The sequence below is a fragment of the Pholis gunnellus genome, assembly GCF_910591455.1.
Source record: "Pholis gunnellus genome assembly, chromosome: 12".
Classification (NCBI taxonomy): Eukaryota; Metazoa; Chordata; class Actinopteri; order Perciformes; family Pholidae; genus Pholis; species Pholis gunnellus.
Window position 1 is genome coordinate 6,715,135 of NC_136539.1, and position 18,700 is coordinate 6,733,834.

The following is an 18,700-nucleotide window of genomic DNA, read 5'->3' on the forward strand; positions in this document are numbered from 1 at the left end:
ACACCCACGAGCGCATTATTACTCCTAAGTGAGACAGTATTACAGAGGTCTGGAAAATCACAGATGTGTTGTCACAGCTTTATTAAAATGAGGCGCTCTGTTGAACTCTCTGGCTCCCTCTGCAGGTGAGACTGCATCAATGCAGACACATTTCGCCTGACTTATTTTCTCCTGATGCTGGGACATTGGGAGTTACTTTGCATTCAACAGAAATGGAAAACCACCGCTGCTCTACTAGCAATGTGACTTTGATTTCTATAAAAACTGGCGCATTCACAAACATATTTACGGTAACAAAATCCAATAAAAACTGCAGACGTCCACAAAATATAAAATGATGAAGAGTACACATACAATATAGAACTATAATAAAGCGGTAGAAGAATAAAATAATACTAAAAGACGCTCCTATAATTAAAGGTTGCCTTTTGTTTTTAGGGTGGAATTTCTTTTTTGTTGTTGTTGCGCGCGGTCCCCACCCATAGCCGCCACAGGTGTGTCTACCTGCTGTTTCTTTTTTTTTTGGGAAGTTTCAAACACGGAAGTTTTAGGACCGTCACGACTCGCTGTATCACTGCCCTCATGGGTTGTGCGATAGATTGGCGTCCCTGTTTCGCTTTCCCTGAGAAAGCTGCGCAAAAGTGAGCCGAAATTACGCAAGTACATCAATCCGTCCAAGGCACAGCTAGCGTTCGGGACTTCGAGGAAAAAACCGGAGTCCGACCCTGATGGCGTCCGACGCCGGACCGACGTACCCGCAGGCGGGAGCCGGTGGGCTCGCGGAGAGCCTGCCGATCCACGACAGCGCGGAGAAGCTGGACTCCTCCGCCGTCAACCGCGTCCTGATGGAGTTTCTGGCGTACTTCGGCCGAGCGGTCCTCGTCTTCTACCCCGTGTATCTGACCGGGTACCTGGGCCTCAGTATCAGCTGGGTGCTGCTCTGCATGGTGATGGCCACTTGGTGGAAGAAGAATCGCCAGTGGAAAGACGCCCGGATCGGAACCGCCATTGACTTTGTGGACAACGAGACCCAGGAGGTGAACCGGGAGCTGCAAAGTGGCTTGCAGATGGCAACGTGGGTATGTATTAGTGTCCTAACGTGGGATGCAGATTTCTACCCTTTTGCTGCGCATTCATGTGTGAGCTGCCTTGCTCAAGGGCACGTCGGCAGCCATAGGCAGCAGATAGATCGAACACGGCAACATCCCAGTGGAGAGGTCCAACCTTCAGATGTCGAACCTGTGTCTAATGTGTTATTTTTGGGAGTCACTGCACTGAAACCACGTCACTGTGGGACGTGCACGCTCTCCGTTACCTTGACTACACTGCACTGTATTTGCATGACATGCCAGACATGGGCCTGGATGCTCAGAATTGGGTGAAGCTATGTGTGCTGGGAGGGTTTCGCTGCTCCGCCTGTTTGGTTGCACCACACCCACTTTTAACAGTGACTCATGGGAACTGAGAAGGGAGAGAGAGCGAGAGGGGTTCTTCTAATGGCAGAGGAATGTGAGATGCACACTAGATCAGATGTGAGATGCACACTAGATCAGTTCACCTTTTTAGTTATTGTCTTATGAAGGAATGCTGCCGATTTTTCAGAAATGGGGGAAATGTGCAGAATGTTTCTGGATCCACCATCATATAGGCCTTTTTTTTATTATTTGAATGATTTTTTTGTTGACTAATTTAACTCTAAAGCAATCTTGAAATTGCTATATATAATTAATAAATATGGACACGATTATGTCTTCCATCATGCATGCTACTAACTATGTACTAACAAACCCACTTCTAACTTCACTATCTTCTTTTTTCTTTTTTCCAAAGGTCCACTTTCCTGAGGTGGAAAAAGTTGACTGGGTTAACAAGGTACAGTATCAAGATAACGTTGTCTTCTTACCTTTTTTTTATGACTTCTGGAACCGGCTAAATCCCGTTGATGCTTTTACAATGACCGCACCAAAATCCAACTGTATGTGTTCCATATGTCTGCTAACTGCAATGCATGCTTTAAACATTTTGATGTGTACTATATAGTGCCTTTTAAGCGTGCCCTCTATTTCCAAGTGCAAGTGAAGTTGTATCTGCTGCTTAGTTATGGTGTGGAATTGATTTTGCTTTGCACGTTCAGGTGTTGCAGCAGGCCTGGCCTTTCTTTGGGATGTACATGGAGAAGCTCCTCAAGGAGAACATCCAGCCGGCCATCAGGCTCTCCAGCCCCGCGCTCAAGATGTTCACTTTCTCCAAGGTCCACTTTGGACACATAGTGAGTTTGCCTTTGTCCCCTAAACCACTCCTACACTCGGGCCATCATTAAAGCCATTGAAATCCTCCCGAATGTCAATGTGTTCAATCAGCAATCAAATCTGATTAATGGCTACATGTTTTGTAAAGCAAAGCTCACAGGTTAACGCGTTCCCCTTGATTCCAGCCTCTCCGGATCACTGGGATGAAAGCATACACGCATGAAGTGGATCGAAGGGAGGTGGTGCTGGACCTGAATATATGGTTGGTCGGACACGTTTCTCACGTCGGAGCTTATCATTTGGAGGTTTAAATGTGTTTTTGCGCTCTTCTGAGCCACAGTCATTCACGTCTCACCAGAACTCGTTCTCTTCACAGTTACGACGGCGACGTGGACATCGACGCTGAAGTGAAGCCGCCAATCACAGCCGGCGTCAAGGGACTTAAAGTGGGCGTCTCGTTTTTTTTTCTGTAGCCTCTGCATAACTTGTATTATTATCATCATCACCACCATCATCGCATGTGTTTACTAGTCTTGTAAAAAACAAAAAAAACTCTCGAATCTTCCAGCTCCAGGGCATGATGAGGGTCATTTTGGAGCCTCTTATTGGTGAAGCGCCACTGGTGGGAGGAGTCACCTTTTTCTTCATCCGCCGCCCCGTGAGTGACGTTTTAATGACCGCAAGGTCGTCAACTAAGCTAAGTAGGATTAGCCAAGTTTAAAACCCTTAAATTATTTCACTTTTTTTTCTCCAGACCCTACAAATCAACTGGACCGGCATGACCAACCTCTTGGACAGCCCTGCCTTCAGGTGAGCTTCCACCACGGCTCTCACGATGCCCGTCCTTTTCCTTGTTGGAGTCCTAACGTTCACACCGGCGTCTCGCCCGTTTAGTTCGGTAAACTCTCTCGTCTGATCTGTCCCCCGTCCAGCTCGCTGTCTGAAGAGACCATCATGGACATCATTGCCTCGCTCATGGTGTTGCCCAACCGCATGTGCGTGCCCCTCATAGACCAGGTCAAAGTGGACCAGATGAGGTTCCCACTACCTCGAGTATGTACGATAGTACTTTCCATGTTACAGGTTGATCTTCATCTGATCACCTGCAGTCACTTGCATGTTTTTTTTATACTTAACTATATTGCATAGTTATATTGCAACAATTTGGATGCTTTTGTGACAATTGCGGGTAAAGATTTTGTGTTTTTTCCCCCCTTTCATACGAGACAGTATTGCATGTTTGTATCTGTCCTTGTCTGCTCCTCAGGGTGTGGTGAGGGTCCACCTGCTGGAGGCCAGAGACCTGTTGGCCAAAGACACGTTCATGATGGGTTTAGTGAAAGGCAAATCAGACCCCTATGCGACGCTCAGGGTGGGCAACCGACATTTCAAGAGCAAGGTCGTCAAAGAGAATTTGCACCCCAAGTGGAACGAAGTGTATGAGGTAGAGTAAACAGGGAATCACGGGAAAACATCCGTCATATTAGTATAACCTTTTTCTAATTTTCATGCTTTTGTTTTCGATAATGTGACTTTCCTTTATGGCTCTCTAAAGGCAGGACTTCAATGTAGGACATATGGGTCAGGACGCGTAGCCTTATATGGTGTTATTGAGGCTTACAAAAAGGCTTGAGGTCCATTGTTGGGAAGCTGTTTGGAAGCTCAGTACAAACGTTTGCACTTCCAGGTGCATCATCTAATGTCCAGTGTCTTCGTGTGGCCTGCCGCAGCCTTTCTCTAAATTTGGTAGAAATCTAATTAGGTATTCTGAACTCGGGGCGTGGATCTAAACACTGACTCTCCACCGTCCACCTTTCCTTCATCTGTGTGCAGTTCGTGGTCCATGAAGCCCCGGGGCAAGAGCTGGAGGTGGAACTCTACGACGAAGACACGGATAAAGACGACTTGCTTGGAACGTAAGAACATTTCTAATTAGTCGCACGTGTTTTATTCACTTTATTATATACAGAGCTTCTCAAATATGGAAACTTTTGAATTTATTTTTACCCTGCTGAACATAGCACTTAACATGGTTGCTTGGTTGACATTTTACAATACAGTAGCTTTCACAAACACGTTTTGTTTTTTTATTATCATCTCAGGTATAACCTTGATTTGGGAAGAGTGAAGAAGGATATAGAAATGGATCAGGTGAGCTTTTAATTAATATTCTGGATACAAGGTATAATGTAATGTTGTGCCTAACAAGTACATTATTTTCTTTGCAATAGGTACAAAAAAAAAGAAATATTTCGAGAATTTGCAGAAGCAGCATTTTTTAAGAATGGAAAGAAACGTTTCAACGCTAATGCCTCTATTTAAATGCAGGCTTTCATATAAATGTCATGTTGATAAATGAATCTCCATTGCTGCTGTAGTGGTTTCCTCTGGAAGACGTCCAGAATGGAGAGGTCCATCTCAAGCTCCAGTGGTTTTCCCTCAAGTCTGACCCCAGCCTGCTGAGGGAGGTAGCGTCATTATTGCCCCATCCAAATTTTCATTAACATTTATACTGTCCATATTTTTTTGTTGTTCTACAATCTTAAAGGGACAGTTCACCCCAAAATAAAAAACAATTCTCTGGTGTAAATCTTGTATTGCTCTCTTCCAGTCTGCCGACGGCCTTGCTTGTGCTATGCTCGCAGTCTATCTGGACAATGCCTCAAATCTACCAGTAAGTAGCTTCTAATCGGGACGTTGTTGTTGTTGTTGTTGAGAGCAGATGATGCAACGTGGATAGGCCGATGTGCTGATGTGTGTTCTTGTGCTCTGTCTCCAGAAAGACCACAGCGAGATCGCCGAGCATCAGAAACACGGGAAGCACTCGAAGGAAGCTCGGGTAAGCTGCCCGGTGCTAATCCAGGCTGGCCTGAGGGATCTTCTTTTGTTCTAGTTTGATTCACCTTTGTTTGTGAATGTTCACCACGAAAGTACAGTAGGTCATTTCTGCCCTTGAGAAGGAGGTTAAATGCTGTAACAACTAGTCAGCACTGTACCAAAGACATAGAAATACATACTTAAAACTTCATCTTAAATCTTTTTTTTATTTTCCTTTCTGTCATAGGAATTTAAGAATAACACAGCGTTACATAGACATAATCAATATGAATGCATATTTAACTTTTTCCACCAGTCCACTGCTGGTCATAATTGTATTTATGGTAAATCAGTTTTGAATTGTCTAACACCAGCTGTATCATAGCCAGGAGACCCATACTGTCTTAACTCATGAGCTTGTACTTGATTTGGCATATGGATATTAATCTAAGGATGTTTGGTATGCAGAGGCCCAACCCCTCGTCCAACGGAACCTGTTCTGACAAAGGTTTTATCGCTGGACATTCCCCACAGGGTGTGAAAGAATGGCACTTGTAATTCCTTCTCCAGCACACACACACCAACTTTAGTTAAACCTTTCTTTTTTTAAATCTTACAGCTATTTAATATGAATGGCAATGCTTGAGGGCTTATATGTTAGGGGGTGTCAAAAACTCATGGACACCTAACATGAAAAATGGGATTATTACTTAAAAGGGACAGTTCACCCCGAAATCAGCACTCAGCTCGTGGTGCTCAAAGCACCCCCAAAAAACTCAACAGCAATGTTTCTTTACAGAAAACATGACCAGGGGACTCAAGATAATCAGCAGTTTCATGTAGGGACTATTTTCTTTCAACCATCGTTCCGACATGAAACAAGCCGAGAGCCAGAGATCTCTACAGCTGATATCTCTAAAACTAAGCAGCTCACACCCAAACAATCTAGATTGATAAATAGCATTACAGGTGAGAAGAAAAATATGTACTTTTAATTTTGGGGTGAACTGTCCCTTTTTTAAGGTTTCTTTTGGCCTCTTATAAAAAGCCAATCTTTATTTAAAGGCCAAATCATGCAGTAATCTAGCTTCTCATTCACCTTACTGCCTTACAGTTTGATTGTCCTTATTGTATCCTGATGTCAGACAAAAGCGTCCATGTACTTGTCCGTGTGCGTAGCTGGTATTTCTTGTTTGTCCGGTGCGTGCCTTCCACTTCATGTGGGTGCGTTATTACCAGCTGGTGTTCATGTCGCTTTGATTTCTTCCTTTAACTTGAGGCTTGTTCAGGGTGAGGTTCCAAGCATAAAGAAACATGAACAAGTGTTGGTAACTAAGTGAACATTTTTGAGGGGAGGACTTTGTTGAGAACGTTAAACAATTACTATATCTATACTCCTTTGCCCTCTTTCCAATGCATTTATTGGCTGATATTTTATAGCCCCCCCCCCCCCCCCCCCCCCAATCATCCCCTTCATCTGTCTGGTTATTAAGGTAGTCATAATCAAGTTGTAAGAATTCATTTAGGACACTTTTTTTGACCCAGCCCCATTAAACAAGTCCATCTCAGTACAGGCTCTCCTGATTTGAATTGTCATTAGCAGCAATTGCCTCTGAACGCCCTCTGCTCGTCATTGTGGGAAAATACAGTGAAGTGAAGTGTGAGAGGCAACACTGAATTCTCAATTTCATTATCCTGAGCTACATTGCGTCAAAGCAAATACAGTTGAGGAAAACTGCAAAGACGGCCTTGTCTTAAGGATGTTTTTTTCAACCCCTAACCCTTTCTTAGCAAGTTTATTTTTTAAAGTAGACAGTCTCAGCCAACATGTCGGGTTAATTGTAGGTTATTCTTGGAGCCTCAAATGTGTCTGCATGAACCTCAGCATTTTCTTCTCCCTTAGAATGTTGTCAGTCATGCTCATACTAGCATGCTAGCTGTGGCTACCACCAGTAGCATTCACAGTCTTCTCCAGTGATCATAAAAGTTTACTTCTCTGTTTTTTTTGCCAGCGTAAACATCTGTTTTACGTGTCCCAGATGGTATGGTGTGTCTGCAATGTATTAGGGAGCGGAATGCAGAGCCTACCTAACCTGGAAGGCAACAGACTGCTTGTAGACAGACTCCCAGTGTTAGCTTGCTAGCTTGTTGCCTATTGTAATAAGTGAAAGCACACTTTTACTCCCAGTGTTAGCTTGTTAGCTTGTTGCCTATTGTAATAAGTGAAAGCAAACTTTTACTCCCAGTGTTAGCTTGCTAGCTCGTTGCTGGTGACCTTTTGTCATAAGTGAAAGCAGACTTATATAGGAAACAATCACTGAAAGCAGTTGAGATATCAAGTATCAAGGAGTTGCGAAAACATTGTTGATAATGGTCATCCAGCCCATCAGTATAGTCCCTAACAAATAATCCTTATTGTTCCTGAGGTTGTCTGTGTCCGTGTTATTGCCACAAAACATTTTGTCCAAAAAATATAACTCATGTGCTGTCTCACTGATTTACTTTCTTTTCAGCTCACTAAAAGGAAAACTGCCTGCCCGGACTCCTTTGTGGAATTTTCTGTTGATAAAGATGTTCAGAAAAGCAAGGTACGGCTCGTACTTTATCACATTAATACACCGTTTTCTCTTTACATCCTAAAATTAATACAATATCTCAAATGTCTTGAATTGTACAAGAAGGCGGACGCGCCCCCTGTTGTACTGAAAGGTTTCATTTCAAATTGCCATGTCCGTTTGCACTGAAACCATTCGGCTGTAGTTATTACTCATCACTGTCTTCTCTTTCCACAGGTTGTTTTTGCATCCAAAGACCCGGTGTGGGAGCAGGGCTTCTCCTTCTTTGTGCATAACATCAAAACGCAGCAGCTCACGGTTCAGGTTCGTCATTTAGTGGTGCACACACACCATACAGACGGTTTTCCACACACCTTTCTATTTTGATTATAAATGCTACAACATGTATGTGGCTGGATAGTGGTCACATTTTTAGTAATTCTTATTAACCTGTATGTGTCAAAAGACAGCTACCTTTTACTTTCATCACAATAAAACCTAAAAGAGGGAACACCAATGTTGATGATGTTGTTAATAAGCTAGCTCTTTTTTCAGTCAAATCAAATTCTCAGGAGGTCTAAAACCTTTTTCACTGGCTGCTTAGATAATAGTTTTATTTGTGTTCTCGTGGTCCAGGTCAAAGTAAATGAGAAGAAGACTCAGCTCGGTATTGTCAACTTGCCCCTGAGTCGCCTCCTCAACACCACCGACATGACCCTGGACCAGCGCTTCCAGCTGGAGCGCTCCGGAGTGAACAGCCAGATCAAGCTGAAAGCCACTCTCAGGGTGGGTACACAATGCTGGCAAGCACACACACACACACACACACACACACACACACACACACACACACACACACACACACACACACACACACACACACACACACACACACACACACACACACACACACACACACACACACATTTAGCCTGTACAAACTCACATTACACATATACATTACACAGATCAAGCACATCACACATTGAGTACAAAGATGCACTCTCATATACCACAACAACATTTGGCTGCTTCAACCAACGCTTAGGAGAACTTGCAAGTGAGCTCTTCTACACTGATGCTTTTGTATTGTGTCACTGACATTAGCCATGTCCTCAATCCCACAATAGATTCTTACTCTGGAAAGGCCTCCGCCCACGATTGTCCTTGAACCTCCACAAAACAAACAACAAAGACCGCAGACTAACCAAGGAAGCAACGCCCCTGTATCCACTCCCTCCGCCGATACAGCCTCCTCTCCACCACTTTCCTCCAGCCCCAGCCCCGCTGCCCGCGCCTCGTCTGCGCCGTGGCTAGCTGATAACCACAATGGCTCTGATGAAACCTGGCAGCCACGTAATTCCCTGTCTACCATGCGTCGGTTCGACTCCCAGAGCCTGCTGTCCGAGAACTCCATCGCTTCGTCCCGTTTCGACCTTTCGGATGGGGCCTCGTTTCCAGAGTGAGTCTATAGCTTTGCTCTTTTTCAGATGTTTAGTGCGCTGACCTCTGACCTTTCTACAGGTGCGATGAACTAATCGACGTGGAATTCAACAAGAGTTAAGTAATACAAGTGACGATACAAATATTTTCTGTCCCCACAGGGCCATTAGGAAACATCAGGGTTCCTTTGGGGAGATCCAGCTGACTGTACGCTATGCCACCCTGAGGCACAAACTCATCGTCCTGGTTACCTCCTGCAGGTACAGGAGACAAATCCAGCCTCACTAGTGCCACCCAGCGGCACCAATACTGACAAGCAATATACCCATTTGCTCATCTCAGCTCAGCTCTGAACACATTTTAGTTCTCAGAACACAGAAAATCACAATCCAGTTTCTGTGTGATAACACGAAAAACAACTTTTAGTTGTCGATACACTGTACATATTCTTGAATTTTGCATATATGTGCGTTTCTGCCTTTTTCAGTCCTCAGTAGAACAGTTTTGTTTTGACTGAATCCAACATAACAAAAGACTTAATTGCTGTAATTGAACAAGCAAATGATTTTCTCTTCAATTGAATATGGCTAACCAGCTATGGTAACCCGTTGTGTGTACCTGTTTCCTGCAGGAACCTATTCCGCTTCAGTGAGAATGGCACAGACTCTTATGTCCGCCTGTATTTTCTCCCCGACCAAACCTGGATACACCGCAAGAGGACACATGTCAAGAAGAGGACAGTCAATCCTGTCTTCGATCACAAGTAAGCCTCCTGGATTCATCCTAAAAAAGCATTTTCTTTATTTCTTATGACCAAAGTGAAGTAATTGCTGTATGTTTAAGGCTCAACGGTTGAGACAGTGTCTGGAACTTGTTTCTTTCTGCCAAACCCTCTTTCATCACAGGTTTGAATTGGATGTGTCACTTCAAGAAGCACAAACCAGGAAGTTGGACGTGTCAGTGAAAAATGGAAAAATGTTCCATTCACGGGAGAGAAAGGACATTGGCATGGTGGGTAATGCTACTTGTGATAGACTACGTCTTTTCATTCCTGACACAAGATTTCAAAGGGTATGGGCAGTTAAAATGCTACAAATGTACAGCTGCTGAATTTTTAACTTTGGCTCATTATTGTACGGAAGGCCTGAGAGGAGAGTAAAAAAAAAATACTGATCTAAATTGTTTTCTGTGAAACAAGTGAGGGAAAAAGTTTTGCAGAGAAACCATTTCTAATTCACTTTTGTATTTGTATTTGTTGGGATCATTGTGTTTGTTGTTGTAATACTTATTTGGGCCACAAGAGGCTGAAGTGCACCATTACCCCACGTTCTCAAGGGTTAGTGGTGTGCTAAGCCTCTTGTGGCCCAAATGAGTATTACAAAAACAAACACTAGAAAAATGATCCTGAGAATAAAATCACACCTGCCAAAACTTTTTTACACCTGTCTTTACAAAGTAAATAAAAACAACAACTTTTTTTTAAATCGCAAACATGGCGAGAAAACAATTTAGATCTGACAAAAACAATGTCTTTGTTACTTTGGTTGTCACACTTTTGCAGTTAGCATCTCAGTCTGGATAACTGTCTGAATGTTCCTGTTGTGCTCCTGTCCACAGGTGATGGTAGATCTCTCACAGTTGGATCTAGTCAAAGGCATCACAGAATGGTACGGGGCCTGGTTTTCTACTTTTCCATGATTTGGCTGAAGTATTCTGAATTGAAGTACCAATACTTCCTACCGTCATTGTGTATATTTTATGTTATAATAGTAACAATTTATAGAATTGTATGCGGGGAAAGAAATGGCTTCATTCTTTCAAGTACAATTTAAATGGATTTTTCATCTCTCTTTCTTTTTAAGGTATGAGCTCACACTGCCTGGGCTGAAGAAATTCAGCTAGCGAGTAGAGCTGAACTACTCCTGTTTGCAGTTTTAAGAGCAGCTCCTCAGCCACTGCAAGGCCAAAAGTAGACCTGGTATATGTTGGGAGGGTTGCATATTCCTTTGTTCTTCCTTATCATTATGGACCAGAGATGGGTTCTCCAAATGCAGCACATTTTTTGTACTGTAATGTCAAAGGCTGTACGCTCACAGGTAATATTCCACTTGGAGTGGTTAAGTGCATCTAATCCCACTTATCCACTATGATGTAAGTAAATAAAAAAATCTGTTCCAAATGATCTGGAGCAGAGCAGACGTATAACTGCAGATATGATTTTTAAACTGATTTGTTTTCCCAGATGATTTTAGCATTAGCAGGGTTCCAATTTTCCAACCAGTTTATTGCAGCTAATTTGGGTTGACGAGCAGAAATCAATGGTCCTGAATAATGATGCTATTTGCTATTAAGCATTTCCCTTTCATTGTATGTAAATAGAATGTAATTCACCAGAACATGTTGGTATTTATACTCTATCAAGAAACAAGATCATTTCTTTAATTCAGATATTTTTTTTGTGAGAGGGTTGTTGTGTTTTTTTTAGTTGATCTGAGCCAAAGTTATCCTTTTGTATTTAAGTGTAAATACTTGTATTGATAGTTTTATGTAATATTTTATAGTAGGGGAAATAAATGAAAAAGCTGCAGCAATTCAGGAGAGTCATTGCATATTGAGGAAGGGTTACACACTTTACATATACTGTACATATTCACAGCTGGAAGAAGCCAAATACAACTGGAGTTTTGCGTGGGGCAGCTTAGCAGTTCTACTGAAGCAGTCAGTTCATTAGAAGGGAAACGGCCTCCAAGCAAGGCACATGAGTTAAATAGTTATTTGCTCAAGGGCACCTTGACCATAGTTACTGAGGGAGTATGTCTTTTACACCTAACCTTCAGATTTACCACCTGGTGTTTTAGTGATCTTTAACTTTTATATTTAAAAGTACTGTTACACTCACAAACAAACTTTAAAAGAGTACTAACAGCTTTCTGTATTTATTTAGAATTTAACTTAAAAACACATGCTAATTCAAGACATTGTCAAATTACCCTTGAAGTTGTTAAAACTACCATCCCAATACATGTTGTAGGCATATATCTTGACTGTCACAGACTTGTGGTGGTCATCTATACTAAACACGTTGTTGACTGCCAATTGCATACAATTGAGCGAATCATTTGGTCTCGTGGTGAGCTGTTCATCTGTTGTCCATTTAAATTATTCAGGAGCTGGAGAATTTATGAAAAGTGTCCAGGGTCTGGTGTTTTTGAATTGACAACTGTGACTGTGCCATTTGTTTTCAGTTAGCATTTTAATGGCAAATAAACATCTTCCAAGAAAAGTATTGTTTTGTTTTTTTTCCACTTAAAACTCATTTCCGGGTTTTAGGGCTCAACCCAGATACTCTCCCATAAGTGTGAATGTGACAAGTTGTCTCATAACATACCAGTACACACACTCTACGTGAGCCCGAGGGAAGGCATGCTTCACGTCCGCAGAGGTCTATCACAGGATACGTGGGTATACGAGCCAAACACGATACAATTAGGAAAATACTCATACAAATCTGTGGTTTTATTCCAACATATATATATATATTAATACATAAAATTCCATTCAACTTATTTTCTCACCATCAGTAACCCCCGCACACTTCACATTAATGGAATATTCCATCAACTGTATTGCTAGGGGCGCTGAAATTCCCAAATTGAGACTGCAGGTATCTAGACAACCTCAAATGTCTTTACTGAAGCAGAGTTATCACAGTGGGCATTTAAGACAAACCACACGAGGGGGAAGAAGATAAAACATTAGCAGAACTGCAAATCTTTTTAAGTTGAGCAGCCGGTTTAGCTAATAATCTATCCGTTAACTCCTGCTCGTGCCTGCAGCGCATGGGTGGTGCTAAAGCTTCGCGCGAGCTCACAGTTGTGTCCTTAGCAACGGTCCTAGCAACGACACACGGGGTTTAGTGAAAGAGCTAACTCACGTTTTCTTTAGCTTATGACAACTTTGCACAAGTACCAGCATGAGTTCAGCCAGGAAGAACAAAACAAATACAACTGATAGTTTCGCGTTCTTGCCACCAAACCCACCACCGGTAAGTTTATCTAACCACGTCTCAAATAGTTTGTGTCAAACACAAACTTAGTCGATACTTCTTATATATGATATATGATCTATATCATATATATCATACTCTTTATCAGGTCCACAGAAAGCAGCCGTGGATGGATACAGTACCTTCATATTCGCTGTTTCCTCCACTCCGGCCGACAGCTCAAGCAGCTGTGAATAGTGAGTTCTGATCACATTGGGCTATTCTAGTAACTACTTTAAGGACCGTGTTATTTGTGCTGATCTGATCCCCCCGTGTGTGCTGAAGGAGAGGACCTGATCGATGATGACAGTGGACCCAGTGGTCAAAGTTATGGCAGAGGCCGGAACTTGCTCCAGAGCAGAATGGCCGTGCAGATCCACAGGAGGTCCAAGCGTCGCAGCAGCAGCCTCACAGAATCAAAAAAGCGCAAGAATCTCCGCGCAGCTCTGGTTAAATTCATATGGTGAGTTGGTGTATTGTTTTTTATAAAGCTGAACTATCCATATCATTTAGAAGCAATTGTTGTGACTCAGATTTCTCCACTTTTTTTAGTCAGGAGGAGGAGGAGGAGGAGGAGGAGGAGGAGGAGGACGAGGACGGAGACTCTCCACCATGTGGCACTTCCAAATTTACACTAAACAATAACCGTGAAATGGTGAAAAGCAAGACACACTTGAAACCATGTACAGACCACCTTTTATCTATGTGCCCATAATGAAGGTGTTGTGGCCATCATAATCTTTTCAGGACACTTGATATGGTGGCTTTTTAATCACCGTTTTGTTTTGTCGGTCTCAGTGGTTGCAGTTGCTAGGTAGGATACTTTCTCAGTGCAGTCTTTGTTCAATATAAGAAACAAATCTTCGATATAGTTGGAATTCTATTATCGCTTATACTCAGGCCAAACAATATATCTAAGTACCCTGTTTTTTATTTTAGCATTTGTATGTGCAGTGGTCTAGTTTATAAATAAGTGAACACAACATGGAAAAGGAATATTTACTGCACCCCTGATAGTAAATGTTGTGCACTTAATATGTATGACATGCTCCACAACAATTTAACCCTCGCTTCAATGAGCCCATGCTGTAGATATTTTTTCATTATCCAGTTATCACTGTCACCAAAAAATAAAATAAAATTCATGTTCAAGGCATTGTTTGTTCAAAATGTTGCGGCTGAGAATGGTTTGTGCTATTCTATCTTGTCAGAGATACAAATACTACATCCAGAGAGGGGTCGACCTGGTGAATGTGGCTCCTCTGTTGGACTCTTGGCTGGAGAACATTCAGGACATGGTTCCCTACCACCTGAGGAGCCCGAGCACGCCTTTTCAGCTACTGGTCGATGAGATTAAGGAGGACTATCTGCTCGGCATCAAGACAGCAATCGGTATTTAATTACATTTAAACTCTTATGAACTTGTAGTATTGTATTAACCGTGTTACCCAAAAATAAGTGATGACTGGGTGACTTGTAATACACAAGACTGTGGGAAAAAAAATATTGTTTGTTTCACTATCATTTGTTTGTGATTGCAGTGAAATTTATATTCAGAGATTCAGAAAATGACGAGGACAAACTGAAAAAGCGGCCCCCCCACAGGCTTGAGTAAGTCAGCAGGACGTGACGGAGAATGTTGCGTGTGTGTCTTGTGAGAAGTATGAAGTGCCTCTGCTTACGTATACTGTGTAGCATGGACGGCTACGTAGAGATTATGTCCCCTCCACGCAGTGACTGGAAGTCCTTCAGCATTATGAATCATACAGTTTGCTGGAGGAAATGAAAAGTCTGTTCTTCACTGTCCCTCTGATATCTGTCACTGTCAGACTGGAGGTAATGCCAAAACCATGGAACAAAGCCTTTGTCCATGCACAGAAGATGATGAGAGATAAGCTTCACTCTATCAACCCCACTTTGCAGGAGGTGCTGAAAATGTGGCATGTCTTTTTCGAGTAAGTATGCAATGATGTGATTTAGGGTTCATTGTCTTAACTATTTAGAATGAAACTGAAATCTAAATGTTGAGTGAGCTTGATTAATGTAAGTCAAATTAGCCTTTAAAAAATGGATTTCATTAATTATTATAAATGGAAAAACAACATGTGTTCAATGTTTTTTAGATCTTTTCTTCTATAATACTCATTTAAAAAGTCAGTATGTGGCCCACATACATGACACACATACATTAGTACTTGTCAGCAGGCTATTATGCATTATTGAATGTTATTCTAAATTCTATTCATCAAATATTGTAACTGTGGGTCAATTACTATGCTAATGTCTAACATATGGCAGTTGGGATCACCGTTTTCAGCTGAAAATGTAGGTATTGACACAGCAACCAATAAAATATCTGTGCATGATTCTAAATGATATTTTTAAGTTTAAAATGTAAATTAAAAAAAAGTTCAAACCTTGTATAAATCATTTCCTGTTTCCAAAATTACGGCTGCTTTAACGGCACGGACAGCTTTTTTGAAGAACCATGACAAAGTGTTGAATAATAGAAAATGGTGTTAGATCATCGAAACAAATCTAAAATGTGTCTGTGCTTTTCTAAAGACACTTCTATGTTATCCCATGTCACACACCCCTGAAAGTACAACTGCTGCAGTAGATCTATGTTTGCCTATGATCTCCTGCTTGCAGAAAGCTCCGTCTGATAGATGTGGAGGAGTTCCACAGCAGAGAGGAGTCCATGGAGCTCCCTGAGTTTCAGCAAATTGTCACCAGACATGTCGATGAAGCCAGAGAGACCCTCCTCCAACAGTGAGTCCACTTAACTTAACACCAAGATACCTGTGCTCAGTTAAATACATCTACTAAGTTGACATTCGTAAAATGAATTGAAGCTTTGACCATTTGACTATTCTCTGATTCTCTGTTTTCTACACCAGGTGGGCTCCCAGAGTACAAAACATTTACTCTAGGGGGTGCAGGTCCAAGCTGGTGCCGGCCTCGACGCACAAAGCCAAACTGTTCTTAAACTGTCTCGCTGCACTGATGACCTCCCAGCTTCAGAGCCTTGCATTAAACTCAATGAGGGACTACACACACCTATTTTCAGAAGACCCGGTAGGAGAATGCTTACAAAATTTATATACTAATATATTTTAGTAGAGTCGAACATCCTGGATTTGGAAGAAATTATCATATAATTTCATTAAATGTTTAGATTTTGACCGTTGACGTACAGGTGGACTAACAGTTCTTTCTCTGCCTTGTTTTGGCTCCACCATCTTAGCAGTCAGAGCGAGCCTATGAGCACCCGGGCTTTGTGCTGCATCTGATCCTGGAGGACAGGGAGATCAAGTTTAAGCCCAAACTCAAATTGTACGAGGAGGCCCTCCTTCACGTCTATGACCTCATGCTCAGCTCTATCAGCATGGTGCCTCGCATAGAAACCAAACCGGTCCAAGAATTGGTAAGAGGGACAGTGTGTGTTTAGTATGCACACTTAGTTGCCAGTTTATTAGGTACCCCTAGCTGAAACTAACGCAGTCTAACACAACAACCCTGCAATAAATCCTACCTTCATGAAGGTTACAATTCACTTGTTGGATCAACTTTATGATCATTTTCAAGAATCATTATAACAAGGCGTTTTTCTTATTTAGCCTTCCCTCACTGATGTAAACGGCGTATACAGAATAATGGAGACACCTGTCAGGATAACACAATTCAGTTCAACAGCACCCCAAACTGTAGCCTCCAAAATGATCATGAAGTTGAATCAACACTTCTCTTAGACAACAAAACCCTTTTCCCTGCAGTCTTGTTGTCCGTATGCCCTGTTCTGTATTTTAAAATCGCAGTAGCTCATCATGGCATTGCCATATTTAGTTTTTTTCCGTTTGTGTTTGCACCCTACTCCGTGTCTTTCTAGTCAAGATCCCATACTGTAAGCACCTTAAAGCCCATCATCCTGCCAGAGATTCTCCAGGCCCAGCAGGAGGAGGTGCGCAGTGTGTTCTGGGCTGAAAGTGTCAAGGCCAAGGAGTATGTCCGCGAGTATGATGAATACGCCACACTGGTATCCAGGCGGGCGGAGGAGGACGTGGAGCAGTTCCTCAGTGAGCAGCACTCCTTCCAGGAAATCACGGCGGATGCGGTTCACTACCAGCAGCTTGCTGACCGGATCCAGTACACATCATGCCAGGTACTTGATCAGCAAGGTGAAAGTCATCACAAATGAACATTTGATGGCTGTAAAAGTTATATGTTACCCTGACATTTGAGACCATTAGCTGTTGGTGATGTTTGAAGAAATCTAAAATGTAAAATATGATTGGTAATGTTTTTTTATTAAATAACTATCACTCTGCATGGAAAAAAAAATCCAGATAACTAAACAATCTGAAAACCTCAAAAGCACCGGTCTTTATACCTTGATGTTTTCCATGACTACGTCCGTCTATGGTTTATGTTGATTGTGTTACTGACCAACAGGTGGTACGTCTTGGCATCTTTGAGGTTCAGTCCCAAAAGCTTATCCACTCTCTCCTCAAGCGTGCTCAGGAGCTACAGCAGAAACTGGTTTCTCGGATGCTACAGGACCATCAGGAAATCAACAAGAAGTCAGTTGGTTCGCCTTTTTCTACTTTTTCTCTCCACAACCACGCAGAAATTTAAGATGCAAAAAAAGTTGACAAGTTGGTTTAACAACACATAAAGCTTCAGAGTTCAGACTTTGCCTGGACACTGGTGCCTGCTCGAAATAAAAACTGTGCCAATCAAGGGGAATGTACTGTAGCACCCATGTTAGTCCCTGTGTTAGCTGCTGTATTGGCCTCTATCCCAATGGTGCCCCTTAACTCCAGGCTCTGCCATAATCAAATTGTAGGTCTGTAAAAACCTTTGGAAATGCCACCGTATTAATGCTCTTCCACCCACAGGCTCTGTGATGAATTTGAGAAGATTGCAGAGAAGGCACTGAGCACACCATCTGACACGCAGGAACTCGTCGAGCTTAAGGTGACTAACCCAAATGTTTGTCTGACAGACAAGCGTGGTGCAGTGAGTTACAGTACATGCAATTGTCCCTCACAATTCTGTCCACAAAGCAGTCAGGCATGACATTACGCTTTAAAGATACAGTCAGTAATAACTGATGAAGACTTTACATGTTTTTGTTCACACCCACTAACTGTACTGTGGCAATGGCAGTAGGTGAAGTACTCTACTAGTGTGCGTTGTTGCCCTGTACTCCCATCCAGGCCTTCATTTGTAAGGTGGAGACCACAGAGATGCCTCTGTTGGCGCAACGATTGGCAGAATCCAGCACACAGTTGTGTTTGCTGATGGACTTTGTCACCCTCACACCATTGGACATGGAGCTCAACACACAGACCTTCCAGTGGCACAAGCGTATGCCATCCATCTTTGAGGAACACCAACAGATCATTACCGAAAAGACAAAGCAATATCAGAGTGACCTTAAGGTCTGTGTTTCTACACTATCTATCGAACCCAGTGATTTGTTGACTGGAGTCTGGATGTTATTGCGTGAGAACTGTATAGGAGAAAATTGTTAAATGTGAATGTAAAAAAAAGAAAGTATTGCTAGAGAACAAAGAGGGCATTTCTTT

At 42.3% G+C, this 18,700-nt stretch overlaps 2 protein-coding genes across 2 annotated transcripts in view; both read left to right on the plus strand.

Annotated features, from left to right (window-relative positions):
• The first annotated feature begins 511 nt into the window (after positions 1–511).
• On the plus strand, positions 512–12,341 carry esyt3 (extended synaptotagmin-like protein 3). The gene is made up of 23 exons (XM_079170473.1): positions 512–1,079; positions 1,831–1,872; positions 2,135–2,269; positions 2,435–2,511; positions 2,626–2,695; positions 2,818–2,907; positions 3,004–3,059; positions 3,182–3,302; positions 3,517–3,693; positions 4,083–4,165; positions 4,352–4,400; positions 4,628–4,717; positions 4,861–4,923; positions 5,029–5,088; positions 7,580–7,654; positions 7,859–7,945; positions 8,258–8,407; positions 8,752–9,083; positions 9,226–9,324; positions 9,696–9,827; positions 9,970–10,075; positions 10,682–10,731; positions 10,927–12,341. The coding sequence occupies exons 1-23, from the start codon at positions 729–731 to the stop codon at positions 10,964–10,966; spliced, it is 2,535 nt and encodes an 844-aa protein (XP_079026599.1). The 5' UTR covers positions 512–728; the 3' UTR covers positions 10,967–12,341.
• A 696-nt stretch (positions 12,342–13,037) lies between these two features.
• dnah7 (dynein, axonemal, heavy chain 7) overlaps positions 13,038–18,700 on the plus strand; it is a gene marked incomplete at its 5' end in the record, with an annotated part of 68,040 nt that continues 62,377 nt past the window's right edge. The window contains 13 exons of the mRNA XM_079170230.1: positions 13,038–13,109; positions 13,219–13,306; positions 13,395–13,558; positions 14,321–14,501; positions 14,651–14,720; positions 14,939–15,064; positions 15,762–15,881; positions 16,010–16,187; positions 16,357–16,536; positions 16,999–17,271; positions 17,562–17,689; positions 18,008–18,086; positions 18,329–18,553. Of these exons, the coding sequence (XP_079026356.1) occupies positions 13,038–13,109; positions 13,219–13,306; positions 13,395–13,558; positions 14,321–14,501; positions 14,651–14,720; positions 14,939–15,064; positions 15,762–15,881; positions 16,010–16,187; positions 16,357–16,536; positions 16,999–17,271; positions 17,562–17,689; positions 18,008–18,086; positions 18,329–18,553 (1,884 nt within the window). The remainder of the gene's footprint in view (positions 13,110–13,218; positions 13,307–13,394; positions 13,559–14,320; positions 14,502–14,650; positions 14,721–14,938; positions 15,065–15,761; positions 15,882–16,009; positions 16,188–16,356; positions 16,537–16,998; positions 17,272–17,561; positions 17,690–18,007; positions 18,087–18,328; positions 18,554–18,700) is intronic.